The 23,491-nt window shown below is 42.0% G+C and overlaps 1 protein-coding gene across 2 annotated transcripts in view; it reads left to right on the forward strand.

Annotated features, from left to right (window-relative positions):
- The window catches only part of eif3m (eukaryotic translation initiation factor 3, subunit M), a 47,339-nt gene that overhangs the window by 15,337 nt on the left and 8,511 nt on the right, over window positions 1-23,491 (forward strand). For both annotated transcript variants that reach the window (XM_078549445.1, XM_078549446.1), the window contains 3 exons: window positions 15,219-15,302; window positions 15,512-15,611; window positions 18,626-18,707. In XM_078549445.1, coding sequence (XP_078405571.1) covers window positions 15,219-15,302; window positions 15,512-15,611; window positions 18,626-18,707 — 266 coding nt within the window. The remainder of the gene's footprint in view (window positions 1-15,218; window positions 15,303-15,511; window positions 15,612-18,625; window positions 18,708-23,491) is intronic.

The raw sequence follows: 23,491 nt of genomic DNA on the forward strand, positions 1-23,491 counted from the left end.
GTTAAAATTATTTAGCCATGATCATCTTGAATGGTGGAGCAGGCTTGAGGGGCCGAGTGGCCTTCTGCTTCTAATTCGTATGTTTGTACGTATTATCAAATCCTAGAAATTGTAGATGGAAGGTCGTCTACCAGTCCATCACACCAGTGTAGGTGCTAGTTGGTCAATTAAAGCTACTTCGTAATCATATTCCTGTATTTTCCCTGAACTGTTTGAAATTTTCATCTAAGCCTCTACTATATACAATTCTGCCCTTATGATAAAACATTCTGCCCTTATGATAAAACATTCTAATTTTCCTCTGCATTCCTGACTTTTATACCCAGTTGCTGTCAATTCACTGTCAAAAGGAAGCAATTTGTCAGAACCTTTCATAATTTATACCCCTGCTCTCAGTTTTGAGATGGTCTGTTTACTGCAACTCAATTTGTATAGTGTACTAATAGATTAAAGTCAAAAATTTCACTTAATGTGCTAATTAAACAGAGACAAAAGGAGGTGGGGGTTGGGTGGGAGAGGAAAGGTTCTTGATCAAGCATATTATGGAGGCTCCCATTTCCTTAACTCGGAGCTCCAACACACAGTGTCTCGTTATATAGAAGATTGGACCACTGCATCACAGTTTGAGGACTAATCAATCCTAAGTGCAACCCCTCTTTGTGGGTTATTAGAGGAGGGATGATGGTTCAAATTAGCAAGTGCAAGCACCTACCTCAGAGAAGGTACATTATGAGACAGTCTCAGCACAGTAAGAGATTTCCTGGTGTAAGGTCTTGCCTACATGTTCAGACCTGGAGCAAGCTGCACCCACCCTTTCTAATGCATATTGGTTAGGGACAAAATTAAAAGGTAAAGCTACATGCTAAAAATAAATTTTCCCTTGATTATTTGCAATGGCATAGAAAGCATTTTTTAAATTTGCTCTTGGATTGCAAGTGATGCTGGCAAGGCCAGCATTTACTGACCATTCCTAATTGTTCTTGAGAAGGTGATGGTGAGCAATCACCTTGAACCGCTGCAGCTCATGTGCTGTAGGTACACCCACTGTTAGGGTGGGAGTTTCAGAATTGACTTGGAGGTGAACTTGGAGATGGTACTGTTGCCATGCGTCTGCTGTCCTTGTTCTCTAGGTGATAGAAGTCATGGGTTTTTCCTGGATGGTGTTGAGCATCATGAGGGCTGTTGGAGCTGCACTCATCCAGGCAAGTGGAGAGAATTCCATCACATTCCTGACTTGTGCCTTGTAGATAGTGGACAGGCTTTGAGAAGTCAGGAGGTCAGTGGTGGATTCAATGATTGGTATGCCATTGAGTGTTATGGGAAGGTGATTAGGTTCGTTCTTATTGAAGATGGTCATTCCCTGGCACTTGCGTGCCGTGAATCTGTCTTGCTGCCTATTCTGATCTTAGACAGAGAGAAGGTCATGGATGAAGCAACTGAAGATGGTTGGGCATGGGACACTACCCTGAAGAACACCAGTAATGCCCTGGGGCTGAGATTATTGACCTCCAACAACCATCGCAGTCTTCCTTTGTGCTTGCTATGACTCCAGCCAGTGGAGAGTTTTTCCCCAGATTCCAATTGACTTCAATATTTCTAGGACTGCTTGATGCTGCATTCAGTCAAATTCAGCCTTAATGTTGAGGGCAGTCGCTTTCATCTTGCCTCTGGAATTCAGCACTTATTTGGACCAAGACTGCATTGAGGTCTGGAGCCAAGTGGCCCTGGTAAAACCCGATGAGCAGGTTGTTGGTAAGTCTGCTTGATACCATTAGCGACACCTATCACTTGCTACTCATAATGTCTCATAATGTACCTCCTCTGAGGTAGGTGCTTGCACTTGCTAATTTGAACCATCATCCCTCCTCTAATAACCCCGTTGTGCAACCCACTTAGGATTGATTAGTCCTCAAACTGTGATGCAGTGGTCCAATCTTCTATATAACGAGACACTGTGTGTTGGAGCTCCGAGTTAAGGAAATGGCAGCCTCCATAATATGCTTGATTAGAGTAAACTTATTGGATTTGTCCTGATTTTTTAGGTCAGGATACACCCTCAATAATTTTCCACATTGTCGGATAGATGCCAGTGTTGGCTGGGGCACAGGTCTTCAGCATTACTGCCAGGATGTTGTCAGGGCTCATGGGTTCATAGCCTTTTCTGCATCCATTGTGTTTAGCTGTTTCTTGATATTGTGTGGAGTAATTGTATTGATTGAAGACTGGCACTTGTAATCTTGGGTACCTCAGGTGCTGAAGCTGGTTGCACATCTTCAACCTTGTCTTTTGCAGTTGGGTGCTGGGCTTCCCCCATCATTGAGGATGAGGATATTTATGGAATGCAGTCTCCAATTAGTTGTTTAATTATCCACTTTCCATTAATGATTGGATCAGGTCTGATCTGTTGGTTGTGGGATCACTTAGCTCTGTCTATAGCATGTTGCTCTTGCTGTTTAGCATGCATGTAGTCCTCAGTAGCTTCACCAGGCTGGCACCTTATTTTTAGGTATGCCTGGTGCTGCTCCTAGCATGCATTCAGCATTGAATCAAGATTGATCCCCTGGCTTGATGGTAATTGTAGTGAAGGATAATCTGGACTATGAAGTTACAGATTTTGGTTGAATTTCACTGCTACTGATGGCATCCACACGAGGTGCTGTGGACCCAGTTTTGATCTGATAGATCAGTTCTGAATCTGTCCCATTGAGCATGGTGATAGCACTACATAGCACGCGGGAGGATATCCTTGGTGTGAAGATGGGTTTTGAACTCCACAGGGACTGTGCAGTGCTTGCTCATACCAATACTGTCATGGACAAATGCATCTGTAACAAGATTAATGAGGAAGAGATCTAGTGGGCTTTCACCTCTTGGTGTTCTCACCACCACCTGTGCCAAACCCAATCTGGCAGATATGTCCTTCAGAACTCGGTCAGTAGTGGAGTGACCTAAACACTCATGGTGATAGATATTAATCTTCCTCACCTAGTGCACATTCTGTGCCCTTGCTTACCCCCTTGCTTCTTCCAAGCGGTGTCCTACATGGAGGAGCACTGATTCATCAGCTGAGGGCAGGTAGTTGGTGGTAATCAGCAGGAGGTTTCCTTTCTCATGTTTGACCTAATGCCATGAAACGTCATGTCCAGAGTCAACATTGAGGACTCCCAGGGCTGCTTCCTCCTAACTGTATGCCATTATGCTGTCACCTCTGGGTCTGTCTTGTTGGTGGGGCAGGACATACCGAGGGATGGTGATGAATGGGGTCTTGGACTTTGCTGTATGATTTGATGATTATTACTGTGACAGGGTATTTCTTGATGAGGCTCTGGGACAGCTCTCCCAATTTTGGTACAAGTCCTAGATAGTGAGGACAACTATACAGGGTCATCTGAGCTGGGTGTGCTTAGGCCGATGACAGCCCATCTGTTTTTATTCAACTTTTTTGTAGCTGTTTGATACAACTTTGTGGCTTGCTAGGCTGTTTCAGAGGGCAATTAAAGTCAGCCACATTGTTGTGGGTCTGGAGTCATATTCTCACTAGACCAGGTAAGAAAGAAAAATGAAGGGCATTAGTGAACCAGAAGGATTTTTAATGGCAACCTGGTTGCTCCATCATCATCACTGAAACTTTTTTAATTTCAGATTTATTGAATCAATAATAGTTTATAGACATTACAGAAACTCAAAGCAGGTAACTCAGGCTACCTTTTTCAGGGATAGAAGAGCTAATAAACAGCCCTGAGTTCATCCATTTAATCTTTTAACCGATTGGTTACATCTGACTGCTCAAGAAAAGCCCTGTACTTAAATCATAGCACAATCACTGCTGGTTCTGGAGCTTCGTCAAAAATTCTGTACCAGTTAAACTGTAGGTGGAAACTCCAAATAATGTTACCTAGTTTCTACTACTTTTGACTTTTGCATTTGATTTCTGAATATATATTTGATTTACATATGGAATAATACAGCAGATAAGTTGCAAAACAGTTACGCATCAAAGGGTTGTAATAAGAACAGAGCTCGAGCAGCCTATCACTGTCATCTCGTGCCCAAGATGCGTTGCTTTGTTTGAACACAATCCAGAATATCTTCATGTAGATCATATAGAAATTTAGCACATGACAAAAGGACAGCAATTCCATACTTAAGTAGGAGTGCTGCTTTGCAAACCAAGTTTGCTGCAGTGTTTTAAAGGCTATTTTACCCATTCATTTTCCAAGTCAGAACTGCCTTCCTGTTTCTGGTTCTCAAGTCCTGTGGTGCTCTGGTACCATGACATTAAAAGGTTACTCACAATAGAAAGGAGGCATTTGGTACCTGCATTGCTGCAGACCTTGTTTACACAGTAGTTAAGGATTTACAGTTTGAGTCTGAAACCCCAACTGTTGGGATTTCACACTCCAGTTCCCAGTGTGGTCAGCAATAAGATGTTTATCTGACTGTGTTGACACTCCAGTTTAATTGATTTGCTTGATTTGATGAGCAGTGACATAGGTTAAAGCAAGGCTCTGTCTATATTCTTAAGATAGATGTAACCTCTGGCACTATTTTGAAGAGCAGTTGTCCTGGCTCAGTCAACATCACAAAACAGGTAATCTTGTCATTATTGCATTAGTTTGTGGGAGCTTGCTGTGTGCAAATTGGCCAGCATGTTACTATATTGCAACAGCAACGACATGCCAAAAGTAATTAATTAACTGTACAATGCTTTGGGATATCTGGTGGTCATGAAAATGCTATATATATGCAAATCAGTCTGTCTTTTCAAGTCTTTCAAGGCAGATAAATGTAATTGATGTGCAGAGCGACTGATCTTATTCAAAAGTGAGACAGGCTTGAGGGGCTGAATGGCCTACATCTGTTAACTACCTACTTATGGTTAATTGACCAACACCTGCCCTTGCTAGGAACCAATTTGTCAGGTGATGAGATTTGATCAATCAGTATCTGCATATTAACAAAGATTAAAATCTGACTGTTGCTAAAAGCAGCAGTGCAATTTAAGATTATCTGCAGGATGTAGTCATGCTTGCGGAACAGTTCCAAATCACTAGGATGAATCACTCTGAATGCATATTGCAATAATTTCCTTGTAGGGGTGCTCTCTGACAGGCTGCGAATACAAACGTAATGTTGTTTTGATCACATCCATTCTTTTTTGTGCCACCTGCTCAGCCAAAACCAACTTTGCTTCCAGAAATATTTATTTTAAACTAGAGATATTCAATCTTTTTGCTTTTGTGCCATGATGCCTCAGTGGGAGTAGGAGATGCTGTGTATAAAGTTTAATTTCCACATTCTCATTCATTTGCATATATTCCAAAAGTTCCTGTCATCAATTTACTTAGAATTCCTCAGAGGAAAACAACAGTTTTTTTTAATCCTCTTTCCAAAACCCTCACATTTACAAAATAAATATGTTTGTGTAGAACCAGGATTGGGTCTTGAGAATAGGATTGCCAAGGCTGGATGCCACATGTGTCACTAAGCTACTGTTTTGTCTCCACTAACCAATTGGGCTTTAGTTCCATGCACTTTTCTTCTAATTTCTTTGTTGCACATAACAATATTTTGAGCTAAAAAACAATATATTCTGCTAAGCCTGTCAAGAAATCTGCTCAGAAAACCTCAACATGACTACAATGTTGATGCTAAATTTAAATCTATCCTGCCCAATCTTTCAATAGGATTATGAAGATTGGTATTTAGAATGGCTTTTCTGGCAATTTCCAATGATCCTCGTCAATATATAAAATTAGCAAACCATTGAATTTAGCAAGAGATTTTGCCTTCTGCTGTTGGGTCATTGCACTGGCAACACGTTGATGCCCTGCTTCATTTGGAATGCTGCCTGGCTTTTGGCTTTGGGGAAAGAGCAGGGAGGTAAGGGCTAATTGCATAGTGTTCTCAAAGAACCAGCATAGGCACTATTGGAGAAAATGGCTGCCTCTTGTGCTTTCTTGCTAAGACCAGTCATGTAATTTTAAAAAAAATCCTATTGCAGTGATAGAGTTTGGAAGTGTCAAATCACTGTCGGAAATTAAAAACTGACCCAGTTTGTAATTCTGTCATTTTAATTTTGCTCAGTGTCTTGAGGGATGTTGTCACTTCCTATAAAATTGATGAATGCATTTTTGTTTTTTTTTTCACTTTGTAGTTTTGATCTTTCTTTTTGATCTGCATACTTAAACCAACATCTTAAACCCCAGCTGGGTAACATAGAACACAATTTATGCCTTCTGTAGTTTGTTATAGTCTGCCATGTCAGACTCTAGGACATTTGGATCTAGTTTCCTGGAAAGGCACTCCGAAATGGCAACCCTAAATTGTAACAAATTTGATGCATCAATGTGCTGGTTTCAGCAGGAGGAGATAAATCTTTACTTTCAATTTAATCAACAGAAGTGCCACTTTTTCTCTTTTGTAAAACAGCTGCAAATCATATTAACTTGCTTCAAAAAAAAGTTAAGCCATTTGAATGTCACAATGAAGTATGAATGAGCAGCATGTCCTAGGAAGTGACTCAGAGCAAGTCTTAAAAGTACACAGGAAAGCAGCCTTATTTCTTGTGTTTTTAAAGGCCGAACCTTTGCATACTTACAGATGCTTTGCTAAATGAATAATGAGGCAAGATTACAAGTGTGTGCACTGAAATGAGCAGACCAGTCATGCACTTAAGAACTTTTTGATCCAGTTTTCTAGTGCCATGACTATCTAAATCAATAAAACTAATTTTAAAAAGATAAAAGGTGTCATTGCTTTGTGCTGTTTATCAACTGCTCTAGTTCACTTTGTGTGAGAGATTAATGTGAAGCAAATTAGAGCATTGATGTCTTTTATGTCCAGAGGAGTTTGCCTTGCGTGATTTCTGAGCCTCTAAGAGTTCATTCAGAATTTTTAAAATCTGATTCGTGTAACCTATAGTAATCTATGCTTAAGATTAAACCTTTTTGGTTTACAAAATTATTTCACTACTGCATAATACTCTTGCAGATCCATCCTACTTTAAAAAGAATACACTTTAAACAATGCTTCTAGCTCAAACTTGCTTATAACTTATCACTGGTTCTGTGTGTGTACTGGGGCTTTAATGTGTCAGCTTACAATACTATTAAAAATAAGATAAACTTGGGGCTTGAAATCTGTTCAGATTACAACTGTGGCATATGTACATTGTGTTCTTTTGAGGAACGTTCAGAAGTTTCTACATCTAAGATTTTATTTTTGCACAGCACAATCAATGCAATCGTAGAGGTGGCTGTCAGACTTAGTCACATTTGACACTGTTGACCACATGATTCTCCTACATCTCCACTGTGCAACAGCTGGATGGGACTGCTGTCACCTGGTCCCATTCTTATTTAATTGTAGCCAGACAATCACTTGCATTGACTTCCCTTCCTGCTCCCATATTGTTACCTCTGTCCCCCAAGGATCTATCTTTGGCCCTGTCCTATTTCTCATTTACATAATGCCTCTTGGCGACATCGTCTAAAAGCACGGCTTTAGTTTTCACACTGATCTATTTCGCTACTTAGTACGATATTAGCTGGATTTTTTGTATTGTATACCACTATGCTGCAGTCAGATGCCTGCCAGCATTATCGCACAGATTTTGATAATATTCAGCCAGCATGGATTTGAAAACGATAGGTCGTGCATGACAATCCTGATTTTGAATCTTTTTGAAGCAGTGACTAAAGCAGTGGACAAGAGAATGTCTATGCATGTTATTTATATGGAATTATAGAAGGTACTTGATAAAGTCCCTCATAGGGACTGTTAGCTAAAGTTAATTTCCCTTTAATCCCATGAGTTTATCTCCTGCTCAACTCTAATTGGCAGGTGGAGTCTGACAAATCTCTGGAACCTTAAGACCATAAGACATTGGAGCAAAAATTAGGCCATTCGGCCCATCGAGTCTGCTCTGCCATTCAATCATGGCTGATAAGTTTCTCAACCCCATTCTCCCTCCTTCTCCCCGTAACCTTTGATCCCCTTACCAATCAAGAACCTATCTATCTTGGTCTTAAATACACTCAATGACCTGGCCTCCACAGCCTTCTGTGGTAATGAACTCCATAGATTCACCACTCTCTGGCTAAAGAAGTTTCTCCTCATCTCTGTTCTAAAAGGTCTTCCCTTTACTCTGAGGCTGTGCCCTCAGATCCTAGTCTCTCCTACTAATGGAAACATCTTCCCCATGTCCACTCTATCCAGGCCTTTCAGTATTCTGTAAGTTTCAATCAGTTCCCCCCTCACCCTTCTAAACTCCATCGAGTATAGACCCAGAGTCCTCAAACGTTCCTCATATGTTAAGCCTTTCATTCCTGGGATCGTTATTGTGAACTTCCTCTGGACCCTCTCCAGGGCCAGAACATCCTTTCTGAGATACGGGGCCCAAAATTGCTTTCAATATTCTAAATGTTGTCTGACCAGAGCCTTATAAAGCCTCAGCAGCACATCCCTGCTTTTATTTTCCAGTCCTCTTGAAATAAATGCCAACATTGCATTTGCCTTCCTAACTATCGACTCAACCTGAAAGTTAACCTTAAGAGAATCCTGGACTAGGACTCCCAAGTCCCTTTGCACTCCAGATTTCTGAATTCTCTCCCCATTTAGAAAATAGTCTATGCCTCTATTCTTCCTACCAAAGTGCATGACCTCACACTTCCCCACGTTGTATTCCATCTGCTACTTCTCCCATTCTCCCAACCTGTCCAAATCCTTCTGCAGCCTCCCCGCCTCCTCAATACTACCTGTCCCTCCACCTATCTTTGTATCATCTGCAAACTTAGCCAGGATGCCCTCAGTTCCTTCATCTAGATCATTAATGTATAAAGTGAAAAGTTTGTGGTCCCAACACTGACCCCTGTGGAACTCCACTAGTCACCGGCCGCCATCCTGAGAAGGACCCCCTTATCCCCACTCTCTGCCTCCTGCCAGACAGCCAATCTTCTATCCATGCTAGTACCTTGCCTCTAACACCATGGGCTCTTATCTTACTGAGCAGCCTCTTGTGCGGCACCTTGTCGAAGGCCTTCTGGAAGTCCAAGTAGATAACATCCATTGGCTCTCCTTTGTCTAACCTACTCGTTACCTCAAAGAATTCTAACAGATTTGTCAGGCATGACCTCCCCTTGATGAAACCATGCTGACTTTGCCCTATTTTGCCGTGCAATCCCAAGTATTCTGAAATCTCATCCTTAATAGTGGACTCTAAAATCTTACCAATGACCAAGGTCAGGCTAATCGGCTTGTGATTTCCCGTCTTTTGCCTCACTCCCTTCTTAAACAGGGGGGTTACATTAGCGATTTTCCAGTCCTCTGGAACCCTCCCTGACTCCAGTGATTCTGGAAACATCACCACTAACGCCTCCACTATCTCTTCAGCTATCTCCTTCAGAACTCTGGGGTGTAATCCATCTGGTCCAGGTGATTTATCCACCTTCAGACCTTTCAGTTTTCCTAGCACCTTCTCCTTGGTAATGGCCACCATACTCACCTCTGCCCCCCGACTCTCTTGAAATTTGGGGATGTTACTCGTGTCTTCCACTGTGAAGACTGACGCAAAGTACCTATTCAGTTCCTCCGCCATTTCTTTGTTTCCCACTACTACTTCTCCAGCGTCATTTTCCAGTGGCCCATTGTCCACTTTTGCCTCTCTCTTACCCTTTATATATCTAAAAAAAACTCTTGCAATCTTCTTTTATATTACTGGCTAGTTTACCCTCATATTTAATCTTCTCCCTCCTTATTTCTTTTTTAGATGTCCTCTGTTGGTCTTTGTAGGCTTCCCAATCCCCTGGTTTCCCACTGCTCTTCGCCACATTGTATGCTTTCTCTTTAGCTTTTATGCTGTCCCTGACTTTCCTTGTCAGCCACGGTTGCCTCGTCCTCCCTTTAGTATGCTGCTTCTTCCTAGGGATGAATTTTTGCTGTGTCTCCCAAATTACTCCCAGAAACTCCTGCCATTGCTGTTCCACTGTCTTTACTGCTAGGCTCATCTCCCAGTCAATTCTGGCCAGCTCCTCCCTCATGCCTCTGTAGTTGCCTTTATTCAACTGTAATACCGTTACATCTGATTCCAGCTTTTTCACCTCAAATTGCAGGGTAAATTCTATCATACTATGGTCACTTCCTCCTAAGGGTTCCTTTACCTTAAGCTCCCTTATCAAATCTGCCTCATTACACATCACTAAATCTAGAATTGTCTGTTCCCTAGTGGGCTCCACCACAAGCTGCTCCAAAAAGCCATCTCGTAGACATTCCACAAATTCCTTTTCTTGGGATCCACTACCAACCTGATTTTCCCACTCTACCTGCATGTTGAAATCCCCCATGATCACTGTAACCTTGCCTTTCTTACATGCCTTTTCTATCTCCTGGTGTATCTTGTGCCCCACATCCTGACTACTGTTCGGAGGCCTGTACATAACTCCCATTCTGGTTTTTTACTTTTGCAGTTTCTCAACTTTACCCACACTTTCTACATCATCTGACCCTATGTCATTTCTTGCTAGCGATTTAATTTCATTTCTTACTAACAAAGCAACCCCACCCCCTCTGCCAACCTGCCTATCTTTTCGATAGGATGTATATCCTTGGATATTTAGGTCCCAGTCCTGATCCCCTTGCAGCCATGTCTCCATGATGCCCACCACATCATACCTGCCAATTTCAATCTGCGCCACAAGCTCATTTACCTTATTTCGTATACTGCGTGCATTCAGATACAACATCTTCAGTGCTGTATTTCCTGTTCCCTTTCTGATTGTCGTCCCTTTATCTGATTTGCTTGAAGTTAGATTCCTAACCCTTTCCAAGCACACTGTCCTATTTTGGGTTCTGGGGACTTTAATAGCCTCTCCTGGGCTCTCCTTTTCAGTTTTTTCATAATTTTCCATGAAGTTGAATCCACCCCCCTACATGCTAACCTGCTGCTTTGTTTCCCATTAGTCATACTTCTTGGAGTTTTACCCTCCCCCCCCCCCCCCCCACTTTCTAGTTTAAAGTCCTGTTGACCACCCTATTTACCCTTTTCACTAGAAAATTGGTCCCAGATAGGTTCAGGTGGAGACCGTCCCAACGGTACAGATGCCTCCTGTTCCATTACTGATGCCAGTGCCCCACGAAATGGAACCCCTCTTTCCCACACCACTCCTTTAGCCACATGTTTACTTCCCTTATTCTCGCGTCCCTATGTCAATTTGCACGTGGCTCGGGTAGTAATCCGGAGATTATAACCCTTGAGGACCTGTTCTTTAATTTAGCTCCTAGTTCCTGATAATCCCCAAACAGGACCTATTTCCTAGTCATACCTATGTTATTTGTCCCGACGTGGGCCACAACTGGACCCTCCCCCTCCCTCTCCAATACCTTTTCAAGCAGGTCAGAGATGTCCCTCACCCTGGCACCGGGCAGGCAACATACCATGAGGGACTCCCGATCCTGCTTACAAAGAATGCTATCAATTCCCCTAATTATAGAATTCCCCACAACCACCACTTGTCTTTTTGCTTCCCCCTCTTGAATGGCCTCCTGTGCCACGGTGCCGTGGTCAGCTGGCTCATCCTCCCTACAGCCCTGTTCCTCATCCACACAGGGAGCAAGTACCTCGTACCTGTTGGACAAGGTCAAGAGCTGAGGCTCCTCTGTTCCTGAACACAGGAGATCCCTCTATCTGCCTCACTTGCAGTCACACCCTGCTGACCCTGACCACTGACCGGACTTGAGGTACTTAATCTACCGGGTGTGACTGCCTCCTGAAACAAAGCGTCCAGGTAACTCTCCCCCTGCTGCAGCGTCCGGAGCTCGGACTCCAGCTCATCAATTCTGAGCCGGAGTTCCTCCAGCAACCAACACTTGCTACAGATGTGGTCACTGTGGCTTGCAATGGGATCTGCCAGCTCCCACATCATACAGCTACAGCTCATCACCTGCCCAGCCATCTCGACTTAGATAATTAATTTATTAATTAGCTTTGCAGTGTTTTTTTTCCAAATTTTGTGCATATTTCCTACCAACCAATCAGGTCTCAGCTTTCCTGTGATGTCACTTTTTCAGTTTTGGCTTCAGTTACTCCGTGCCCCGAGGTCACCGCTCCGGTGCTCCTCCCTCTGAGTCTGCTCCCTGGAGTCAAGGCCGCGAATCCCCGAGGTAAGCTAGATTTATGCTCACCGCTCCGTTGCTCCTCCTTCCGAGTCTGTTCCCAGGATTTACTCACTAATCAGCTGCTTTTTCTTTAAAATCTACTTTCAGAAGAGTGTCCCTCGCAGATCTGGTGCACTCCCGAAGGCACTGCCTCTTCCTCTTTATTTTTTAGGTTTGAGGAGGAGGGAGGGATGGAAACACTACAGCAATGTAATGTTTGGGGCTATTCCATTCTTTGACAGTGGGTCCTCCTCAACTCCCTCCTGAGTCACGGTGGCTGCGGTGACTTCTCCCAGAATGCTTCAGTCACCACTCCAGCACCCTCTGTTGGATGCTCTTCCTCCTGTTGAGTGCAAGAGTCCTTCTCGATTCCCTCCTGAGTCGTGGTGGCTGCGGTGACTTCTCCCAGAATGCTGCTTAAGTATTCACTACATTTATTAACCACTTAAATAGGTGGGTTTCTATACCATCGAAGCTTGTCAATGATGCAAAGATACACAGCATTTTAAGCAGTGTCGATGGAAAACACATATTGATAGTGAATGGCAGAACTGTGGCAAATGGATTTGAGCCACTGCAGTCCATGTAGTGCAGGGATACCCACAATGCTGTTAGGGAGGGGTTTCCAGGATTTTTGACTCAACAACAATAGTGTCAATGTAGTTCCAAATCAGAATATTGTTTGACTTGGAGATGAACTTGTAATTGGTGGTTCTCCAAAGCATATGCTGCTTTGGTTCTCTAGGTGGTGGAGGTCGTGGGTTTGGAAAAAGCTGTCTAAAGATCCTTAGCAAGCTGCTGCAGTGCATCTTGTAGATGGTACACACTGCTGCCATTGTGTGCCAATGGTGAAGGGAGTGAATGTTTAAATTGGTGGATACTCTTTTTCGAGTTATCAACAGTCACAGATTGCAACTCTTTTTTTCGAGTACAGTCACAGTTCTTGGTTTCCGGGAGTGGGACATGAACCAACAACCCTCTGATTCAAAGGCGAGGGTGCTATGAACTGAGCCACAGCTGACACGGGGTGCTAGTCAAGAGAACTACTTAATCCTGGATGGTGTCAAATTTCTTGTGTTGTTGGAGCCACATTTATCCAGGCAGGTGGAGAGTATTCCATCATGATCCTGACTTCTACCTTGCAGATGCAGGACAGGCTTGGAGAGTCAGGAGGTGAGTTTCTACTTGTGGAATTCCTAGCCTCTGACTTGCTCTTGTAGCCATAGTATTTAAATGGTTAGTTCAGTTTCTGGTCAATGGGAAAACCCTTAGGATGTTGATGGCGGAGGATTTAGCAATGGTAGTACTGTTGAATGTCAGGGGGTGATGGTTAGAATATATGTTGTTGGGGATGGTTATTGCATGCTATTTTTTGTTGCACAAATGTAATTTGCTACTTACAGCCCAAGCCTGGATGTTGCCTTGGCCTTGCTGCACTTAGACACGGACTCCTTCAGTACCTGAGGAGTTGCGAATGGTATTGAGCACTGCAATCATCAGGGAACTCCCTTACTTCTAACCTTATGGAGGGAAGGTCACTGCAGCAGCTGAAGGTGGTTGGCCTACACCATCCAGAGGAGGTCTTGCAGCGATGGGAATACTGAGTTAGGTCACATATCAGCCATGATCTTGCTGAATGACGGAATGGAATGGCCGCCTCCTATCCATATGTTCCTCGCAGATGCATACTGAAAAAGCGCCCTGTTGCATTTTGTAACTCTCATGCAGCAAAATGCTAGAAGCATGAGAAGCAGCAAAAGTGAAATGGAATGTTACAACGCAGAAGGAAGCTACTTGGCCCATCAATCCTGTGCAGGTCTCTGAAAGAGCTTTCAAATTTGCCCCCCTCCCTTGCTGCTCTTACCCTATAGCTCTGCAAATGTCTCCCTTTCAAGTGTACATTCAGTTTGCTTTTGAAAGTTATCATTGAATCTACTTTCACCACGTTTTCAGGAAGTGTATTCCAGATCAACGTAATTTTAAAAAGAAAATCTTTTTCTCCTGGATTTTTTGGCAATAATCCCAAAACCCTTAAGTGAAAATGAGTGGCTGTGTGATGACAACTAACTGCAATGTGGTGCAGTGGGGCCAAAATTGCAAATATAACAAGGGAGCACTATAATGACCTAGTAACACTTAATGAATTAATGAAAAATAGATTTTCAGAAGCAGATTATTACTGTAAAAAATTTAAGGTGATCTGTTCAGGTTTTGCAACTGATCAAATTCTTCAGTTGGTTTTAATATTTTCTACTTTTCTAAAGCAACTATCTCATTTACTTTTTATAGTGAATATCTTAACTGTATTTTAAATCAATTTTCCTATTCACATTTCTCGTGAAATTTCAAAATAAAAAGCAGCAAAGCAACCCTCTAAGAATACACGGTGCTGGAGCCAAAATTTCTGCCCTCTCTGCACAGTCTTTACACAGTCTTACACAGTCTTTACATAATAGAAATTAGGCTTTGTAGTGTTTAAAGGAAGGAACATTTTCACAGTGGGAGAGTAGCCTTTTATTTTTGCAAGGCATAATATTCCTGTCCTTACAAAAAATGCACATTTTCTGATTTACTGTAAGCAGTGTCACCAGAGATTTGCTGATTATAGAAACAGGAGTGTAGGCCATTCAGTCCCTCAAACCTGTTCTGCAGCATTCAAATTGATGATGACTGATATTTTCCTTAGCTCCGTTTATCCAAATTTGATCCGTTTCCCCTGACACCTTTACCTATTCTGCCGATCTCAAGTCTTGAAAATTTCCATTGACTCAGCATCCAGAGACTCTTGGGAACGATTGTTCCACATTTCCCTTTTGTGAATAGGTGCTTCCTGGTTCTAACTTTTAAGATTGTGTCCCCTTGTTCTGGATACTAACCTTTCCCCCCCAGAGAAAAAGCTTTTCTCTATCTACTTTGTTGAATCATTTTAAACACCTTGATTAAAACACCTCTCAACCCCGAATACAAACCTGTCCTCGTCTTTTCTAAATGTGATTAAATAAATTAAGTTGCTTTAGTTCTTAATCAGCTATGTTTTAAATTGTTCAAATTGGTTTTTTTTACAGTGATGCTGCAGCTAAAATTATGGTAGAATTGCTGGGCAGTTACACAGAAGACAATGCTTCACAGGCAAGAGTTGATGCTCACAGGTAAAGGCATTTATATTTGGTGCAAACTGAAACACTATCTAAACTAACTGTCAGATGCTTTGAGTAGTTTTGATCTATGAAAAAAACATTCCAAAATGCCATTGAATTGTATACTACAGGTTATCATAATGATTGCAAGTTGTCTAGCTAAGTGGAGTATTTTGCAGCGAGAAGAACAGTAATTATTTGGTTGAATTTTTCTCTGACAGATGCATTGTAAGAGCGTTGAAGGATCAAAACACATTTCTTTTTGACCATCTTCTTGCTTTGAAACCTGTTCGATTCCTGGAAGGAGAGCTCATTCATGATGTGAGTGGTCTAACCATTGAGGATTGGCTACAGAACACAGCCTGTTTGTCCCCTCCAATCTTGTTCGTTGTGCATCAGTTCAAGGAGATTTTTTTAACTTGTATAAATTGATTCTATAAGTTGTAGAAAATGAGGGGGAAAGTCTGGCAAAATATTTTAATGTCAAATTGTCACAACTTACCAGCGGTCTTCTATCATCCTGAGTGTAAAATGAAAACCCAATTGTTTTAAGAAAAATATCCATATTTTCTACACGTTAACCAAGATTTACTTTGTGCTGATGGGGTGGACATTTTGCCTGTAAATGGCATGTGGTTCCACTAGGTACAAGAGCTAGGTCAAACTGCAATCTTTCCAGCTCTCCCCTTCCTCCCATAGTTCATTACTACTAGATAGTCATCCCATTTACTAAGTGTACTGGGGAAAAGTTTTTGTTCATAGCTTTGGTGGTGTTAAAGTTGCCTTTTATTTCAGGTACCTTTATAATAGGACGTGTAATCTTCCTTAGTAAGCAGTAATCATGGAGGTGTATTAATTGTGTCCCTTAAATTGCTAGTTTTGTATTTGAGCCTGGTAAGCTCTAATAATACTCAGTACAATGCTCTGTCAAGTACAACTGCATCTACTGGATGGATCCCAAAAGTTCCTTTGATCTTTTGGTTATAACCCTGGGAGCATTGAAGTGAGGATTACTGGGCATTTGTTCAATTTCCACATGCTGTTGAATTTCTTAAATGCAGCTCATTAAATTATTTTTCCATAACTTGAATTAATTGTTGCATTAGGACAACAGACTGCAGGAAGTTTGAGGCAAAAACTGTCACGGTTATATGGAGGAGAATCTAATTCAAATGGGACTTTTGATGTCTATTTTAATTTGAACTGCAGCTCAAAATCTGGGCTGCTTGTCACGACTCTTGCATTGGTTGTTCGAACCTATTTCAGATCAGGCCGGGGCTACTTGAGTATAGACTATGGGCTATATATGATTAGCACCTTGAGACTCCATTAAATCCTCCAACTCTTGGCTTTGGAGGTTATTGAACTGGTCACAATGCTATACAATGTCAGTAGACCACTGAGCTTAATCAGTCCTGTAGAGTAGTGGTTGTACATAGCACCTTTCTGACATGTGTACAAGAGATGTTCTGATATGCTAACAATCTTTTGCTAACAAGTGCAGTCAAGAGTGTTGGTATCAAACACTGTTTCGAATCCAAAATTCGATCACAAGCTGTATATGCTGCCACACACATTGTGGAGCACAGAGTGATCGGAGAACCGAGTGCTTCATAAACAGACTCCTAAAGTTGGGAAGCTGAGCCAAGTGTGAATTTGGTGCAGAAGGGGAAAGTGGTACTGCTTTTATTTATTTTTTGGTCCAGTAGCTGGTGAATGTTTTTCTTTTCGCTCTAAGCTAGGAAGCTGGTAATTGTCATTACTTTATTAAGTTAGTTACTATTTTAATAAAGATTGAATAGTCCTGGCAGGGACCGGGGGGTGTGCTGTAGCCTCAGTATGTGGGAGTTAAGGGAAAACATTGTGATCCCAGACAACAATATCTGCAGCTAGATTCTGTAGCTTGAGAAACTTTGGCTTAGAGTTGCTGAGCTGCAGACTTTGCAGAGCATCAGCAAGAAGGAGAGTTACCTGGACGCTTTGTTTCATGAGGCAGCCGTGCCCCTTGGATTAAGTAGAACTTTGAGTTGACCGACCAGTGGTCAGGGACTACGAGTCAGACAGGCCTGGGAATCCAGGATATAATGATGGAGGAACCTCGGCCCTAGATTTTGGCCAACAGCCTAAGACATTGGAGAGAGTGTGGGAAAAGATTCACAAGAATGATTCCAGGGATGGGGAACTTCAGTTATGAAGATTGGAGAAGTTAGGACTGTTCTTGGAGAAGCCGGAGAGAAGAATTGATGAAAGGTATTCAAAATCTTGAGGGGTCTGGACATAGATAGGGAGAAACTGTTCCCACTTGTGAAAGGATCAAGAAAAAGAGGGCATAGATTTAAAGTAATTGGCAAAAGAAACGGAAGTAACATGAGGAAAAATTTTGACAGCGAGTGGTTAAGGTCTGGAGTGCAGTGCCAAAGTGTGGCAGAGGCAGGTTCAATGTTGGCATTCAAGAGGGAATTGAATTATTGAAGGAAGAATGTGCAGGGGAATGGCACTAGCTTAATTGCTCATTTGGTGAGCCGGTGAAGACATGATGGGCCAACCGGCCACCTTTTATGTTGTAACAGTTTGTGATTTATGAGGGGTCCTTTTTATCTGAGAACAAGAACTACAAGGGCAAACTGACCATAGGACCATGGTACAGGATGCCATTCAAGAGGGGTGTGAGAAAAGGAATGTAGTAGTGATAGAGGACAGTTTGGTCTGGGCAATAGATATTGTTCTCTGCAGCCACCAGCAGGAATTCCAAAGGATGTACTGCCTGCCCGGTGCCAGGTTTAAAGACATCTTGCGGCTGGAGAAAGTCTTGGAATGGGAGGGGGAGCATCCCATTGTCGTGGTCCACATCATTGACCTGAAACTTAACTCTTTTTCTCTCTGTACAGATGCTGCCAGACTTGCTGAGTATTTCCAGCATTTTCTGTTTTTAAAAATTATAATTGCTTAACATCCCAAAATGGCTTACTTTTTGCAAGCTGTTATAACAACCTTGTTTAACAAGTCAAGACCTCCTGGTGAATTATTGTCTCCTGATATATGATATTGTTATGCTTTGGTCCTTGACTATTCAGAATAAATAAACTGTTTATAAGGCCATTTGAGAAATGTTTCTGGTTAACTACAGTTTTCTCTCAATGAAACCTGAGTATTCAGGCAGCTTGCCAAACTTTTGCTGTTCTTTTTTTCCCAAGTTAGCTTCTGTTTTGAGTATCTGGCACAGTATTCCTCAGTCTGTATAAATATATGCATTTTAATTGTGCATCCAACATTTTGTACTTTGTTACTTCACACCGGATTTATATTAACCTGATGTATCTGTCTTCTTTCAATAGCTCTTGACTATTTTCGTTAGTGGAAAATTAGCAGCCTATGTCAAATTCTACCAGAATAACAAAGATTTCATCGATTCACTAGGTGAGATTTCATTCCTTCAAATAATAGCAAGAATTTCTAGTTGGAAAGAATGCACTTTATTTTATTCATGGCTGGATGGTTTAGAAAGTGGACTACTTCACTCTGAATAATTGTTTTTCAAAATGTTTAAACATTCACTCCCTCCACCACCTATGTGCAGTGGCAGCAGCTGTGTGTACCATCTACGAGATGCACTGCAGCAACTCCCCAAGGCTCCTTTTGGCAGTACCTTTCAAACCCACAACCCCTACCCGCTAGAAGAACAAGGGCAGCAGTTGCACAGGAACACCATCTGCAAGTTCCCCTCCAAGCCATACGCCATTCTGACTTGGAACTGCATTGTTATTCCTTCATTGTCGCTGGGTCAAAATCCTGGAACTCCCTAACAGTACTATGGGTTACCAACATCTCTCAGACTGCAGCAGTTCAAGAAGGTGGCTTACAACCACCAACTTGAAGGCAGTTAGGAATGCACAACAAATGCTGGCCTTGCCAGTGATGCACACATCTGTGAAAGAATATCTTAAAATCACTAGCATTTTTTTTTTCTTTCATTTATGGGACGTGGGCTTCATTGGCTGGCCCAGCATTTATTGCCCGTCCCTAATTGCCCTTGCCCGTCCCTAATTGCCCTTGAGAAGGTGGTGGTGAGCTGACGCCTTGAACTGCTGCAGTCCATGTGGTGTAGGTACACACACACACTGCTGTTAGGGGGGATGGGGGGGGGGGAGGAGTTCCAGGATTTTGACCCAGCGACATTGAAGGAACAGCGATATATTCCCAAGTCAGGTGGTGAATGACTTGGAGGGGAACTTCCAGGTGGTGGTGTTCCCATCTACCTGCTGCCCTTGACCTTCTAGATGGTAGTGGTTGTAGTTTTGGAAGGTGCTGCCTAAGGAGCCTTGGTGAATTCCTGCAGTGCATCTTGTAGATGGTAAACACTGCTGCTACTGTGCGTCGGTGGTGGAGGGAGTGAATGTTTGTGGATGTGATGCCAATCAAGCAGGCTGCTTTGTCCTAGAAGGTGTCGAGCTTCTTGTGTGTTGTGGGAGCTGCACTCATCCAGTCAAGTGGGGAACATTCCATCACACTCCTGACTTGTGCCTTGTAGATGGTGAACAGGCTTTGGGGAGGCAGGAGGTGAGTTACTCACCACAGTATTTATATGGCTAGTCCAGTTCAGTTTCTGGTCAGTGGTAACCCCCAGGATGTTAGTGGGGGATTCAGTTATAGTAATGCCATTGAATGTCAAGGGGTGATGGATAATTCTCTCTTGTTGGAGATGGTCATAGACCAGCACTTGTGTATTGCGATTGTTACTTGCCACTTGTCAGCCCAAGCCTTGACATTACCCAGGTCTTGCTGCATTTAGACATGGATGCTTCAGTATCTGAGGAGTTGCAAATGGTGCTGAACATTGTCCAATCATCGGTGAACATCCCCACTTCTGACCTTTATAATGGAAGGAAGGTCATTGAAGCAGCTGAAGATGATTGGGCCGAGGACACTATCCTGAGGAACTCCTGCAGTGATGTCCTAGAGCTGAGATGACTGACATCCATCACATTTAAATAAAATGTTCAGCATTAACTTCCTGTCTTCAAATAAATTTCAAACAGATGCTTTTTTTTCTCTAAGATTCATTCCTGGGAAATGAGTGTTGCTGGCAAGGCTGGAATTTATTGCCCATCCTTAATTGTCCTGAAGATTGCGATGGGCTTTCCCTTTTTTGAACTGCTGTAAGGGGTTTGGTATATCCGGCTGGCTTGCTTGGTTTCAGAGAACAGTTGAGTCAGCCACGTTGGTGTGGTACTGGAGTCACGTGTAGGCCTGAGCTGGTTAAGAGTGGCAGGTTGGCTGCAATCATGGCTGCACTTCAAAAGTACTTATTAATTGGTTGTAAGCTGCTTTGGGATATCCTGAGGCCATGAAAGGTGGATTCATTGTAAAGGATGTTAGTGAATCGGCTGGGTTTTTATAACAATCCAGCAGCTTCATACTTGCTGAAATGTGGTTTTTATTTGCAATGATATGATTTGTATTTGATATTCTATTGATTATTAACCAGGCATCTGGCAATAGCATTTCCACTACAGTACCAGGGAATTGTGCACAATTCCCTGTTTATAAATAATAACCAGCCACCTCAGAGAAGACACTTTTAATAGGTGGCTTGAGTCCAGTATGGAGAAGGACAACACTAGTTCTGAATTCTCGGTGTGCTTGTTCTTCACTGAATCAGTAATTAATTAGTTCTCAGCTAGGCCACTGAGTGCAACTCCAGTGTGGGAGACTCACCATGATTGTACTAAAGAATACATTTCAGCTGGCCATGGGACAACACTGAGGGAGGCTGTTCAATACCCCTAGTCTCCTGTCTTCATTTTGGTTGGAATCCAAGGTGTCATCTGGAAAGTTTGAGATGGGCAAATGTTGCTATAACTATACGTTGAACAATAACTCTTAAACTTCACAAACACAGACCTACTTCCTTAGTCACTCCAAATTTATTAAATTTTGACTAAGTATGGGTTAATACTTTTGAACTGACCGTTTTGTTTAAATAATGTCCAAATTTGACATTAAACACTAGATTCATAAAAATTAATCCCAAATTGCTGCTATTGACAGCCACTTTTGAATTTAAAAAGATGCTTTTCTATAAGATGAAGAAAAGTCAACAAAAATCTTATCACCATTCTCATTGGCATTATCTCATGGAACAGTGGGGCATGGGATTGGTTTGTGATTTCTTGTGAAGAGCTCCTAATCTCAGTGCTGTTTTGGAAAGGAGGAGAACTCAGCATGAAAGGAAAGGGACTTCAACATGAGAGGGAACTTTGTAGTTGGCTTGAAATCTGAAGAGGCCATGGAACAGGTGAACCAACAATTCAAGCTTGGATGTTGGAGGGTAACTATACTGGAGAGCCTAGAACTAGGGGTCATAGTTTCAGGATAAGGAGTTGGTCATTTAGGACTGGGATAAGGAGAAATTTCTTCACGCAGGGTTGTAGGTCTTTGGAATTTTCTAGCTCAGGGCTGTAGGTGCTCACGCTTGAGTATATTCAGGTCTGAGATTTTTGGACATTAAGGCAATCAAAGAGATAGTTTGGGAAAGTGGAATTGAAGTAGATGATCAGCCCTCAGCATATTGAATGGTGGAGCAGACTTGTACTCCTGTGTTCCAGATGTTGAAGTTTTATTGGATTTCCTAAGTTTGGTGTGAGGTGGTATAAGGCACTGGGTGCATACTTTGACATGCGTACAATTGTGGTTTTATGTCATTGCCTGTGAAGGTTCAGATTATTTTTAGCCATGTCACCTGCATCAATTCACTATGCAGATTCCAGTTTTTAGATGAAGAGAAGCTAAATTTGGAGTATAAATAATACCAGTAGAAATATTACATTGGCAATGGTCCTTAAAACCACCCAAAGTAATGTGAAAAGAGCTTCATCAGAAAGTGAGAACAGCAGTAGGCCATTTGATTCCTCCAGTCTGTTCCATCATTCAGCAAGATAATGACTGATGTGTCCAGAAAGTGACATCATACTTGTTCAATGAACACCAACTCGCCACAAGTGTTGGAAACAGGAGAGGAGAAAGAGAATAGCTTCAAATTTATTTGTATCACTGGTGGGACTGAAAAATCCCACCCACCAACAGACTTTGGCCGTTCTCCAAATTTTCCAGTCTTACCCACGCCGATTCCTGTCACAGACAGGCCTGTGTTCTTATTTGTGAATGGGGTATTGCACAATTTTTCTTTTCAAAGTTTATATTCACAAAAGCCAGGTATTTTCTAGAGGGGTGCCTTAATTTACAATGCTCTAAGTTAACATTTGGCCTCCTGTTAAGCAAGTATGAATAAATAGAACAAATGTTGAAACACATTATAAAAATAAGTAATATCTTCAAATACACCATACTTTAAAAGTTAGTGGGATTCAGCAGGATGGGGGCTTGTTTGGATGGTGATATTTTTAATTGATTTGTTGACTTGCTGTAATCACAATAGTCTTCTTTATGTTGCATTTTATTAATTACATTTTGAAACATTGCTAGAAATCTTACATAATGTTTTTAGATATTGAATGAAAAAGATGGCTATTTTAAAACACTCTGCCTGTCCAGAAATCTATTGGTCATTTGGAGGTCATTTTGTTTGTGAGGTGGAATTGTACCCAGCAGTGTCCCTTGACCTGCAAAGTCTCATTATGGAGCAGTTGGGGGCGGGGGGGAGCATTGTTTTAGCATTAACCTTCTAACCTTTAAAAGTGTCAATGGCCACATTTAATGTGTGACTCCGGTTTGTTTATTTAGAGAAAGGGTTTATGTCCACCTATCATCAAGAACTATACTTGAGGGATCAGATTAAATATACATAGTTCCAACCTGTACAGAGCAAAAGATGTGTTCAGTGAATTGCTGCAGAAAACTGTTCAAAGTTTCATCATGCTCTATTCCATGAACTATCTAGTTCATCACTTAAAGCAGGGAGTGTTGGTGTCAGCAGTCTCCTTATTTACACACTGCAGGAGGGAGTGGTAATTAACACTTCAACACTCCCACAGTGCTGTGTAATTGACTGTTTAAAAGGTGCAATGATTTCTAGTGTCTTATTTGTATTAAGATGCCATTTTCATATTGCACTTGTTTTTGGATGGCAGGATTTAACAAATACAGAAATTGCTTAGTGATGCAGAATACTTTATTGCTGCATTAGGATTTTGACATAACAGTAATAAGTAAATTTATTTGGCAGAAAATGAGGTGCTTTTAAA

Source organism: Cetorhinus maximus, chromosome 9 (genome assembly GCF_964194155.1).
Source record: "Cetorhinus maximus chromosome 9, sCetMax3.hap1.1, whole genome shotgun sequence".
In the NCBI taxonomy this organism is placed as follows: Eukaryota; Metazoa; Chordata; class Chondrichthyes; order Lamniformes; family Cetorhinidae; genus Cetorhinus; species Cetorhinus maximus.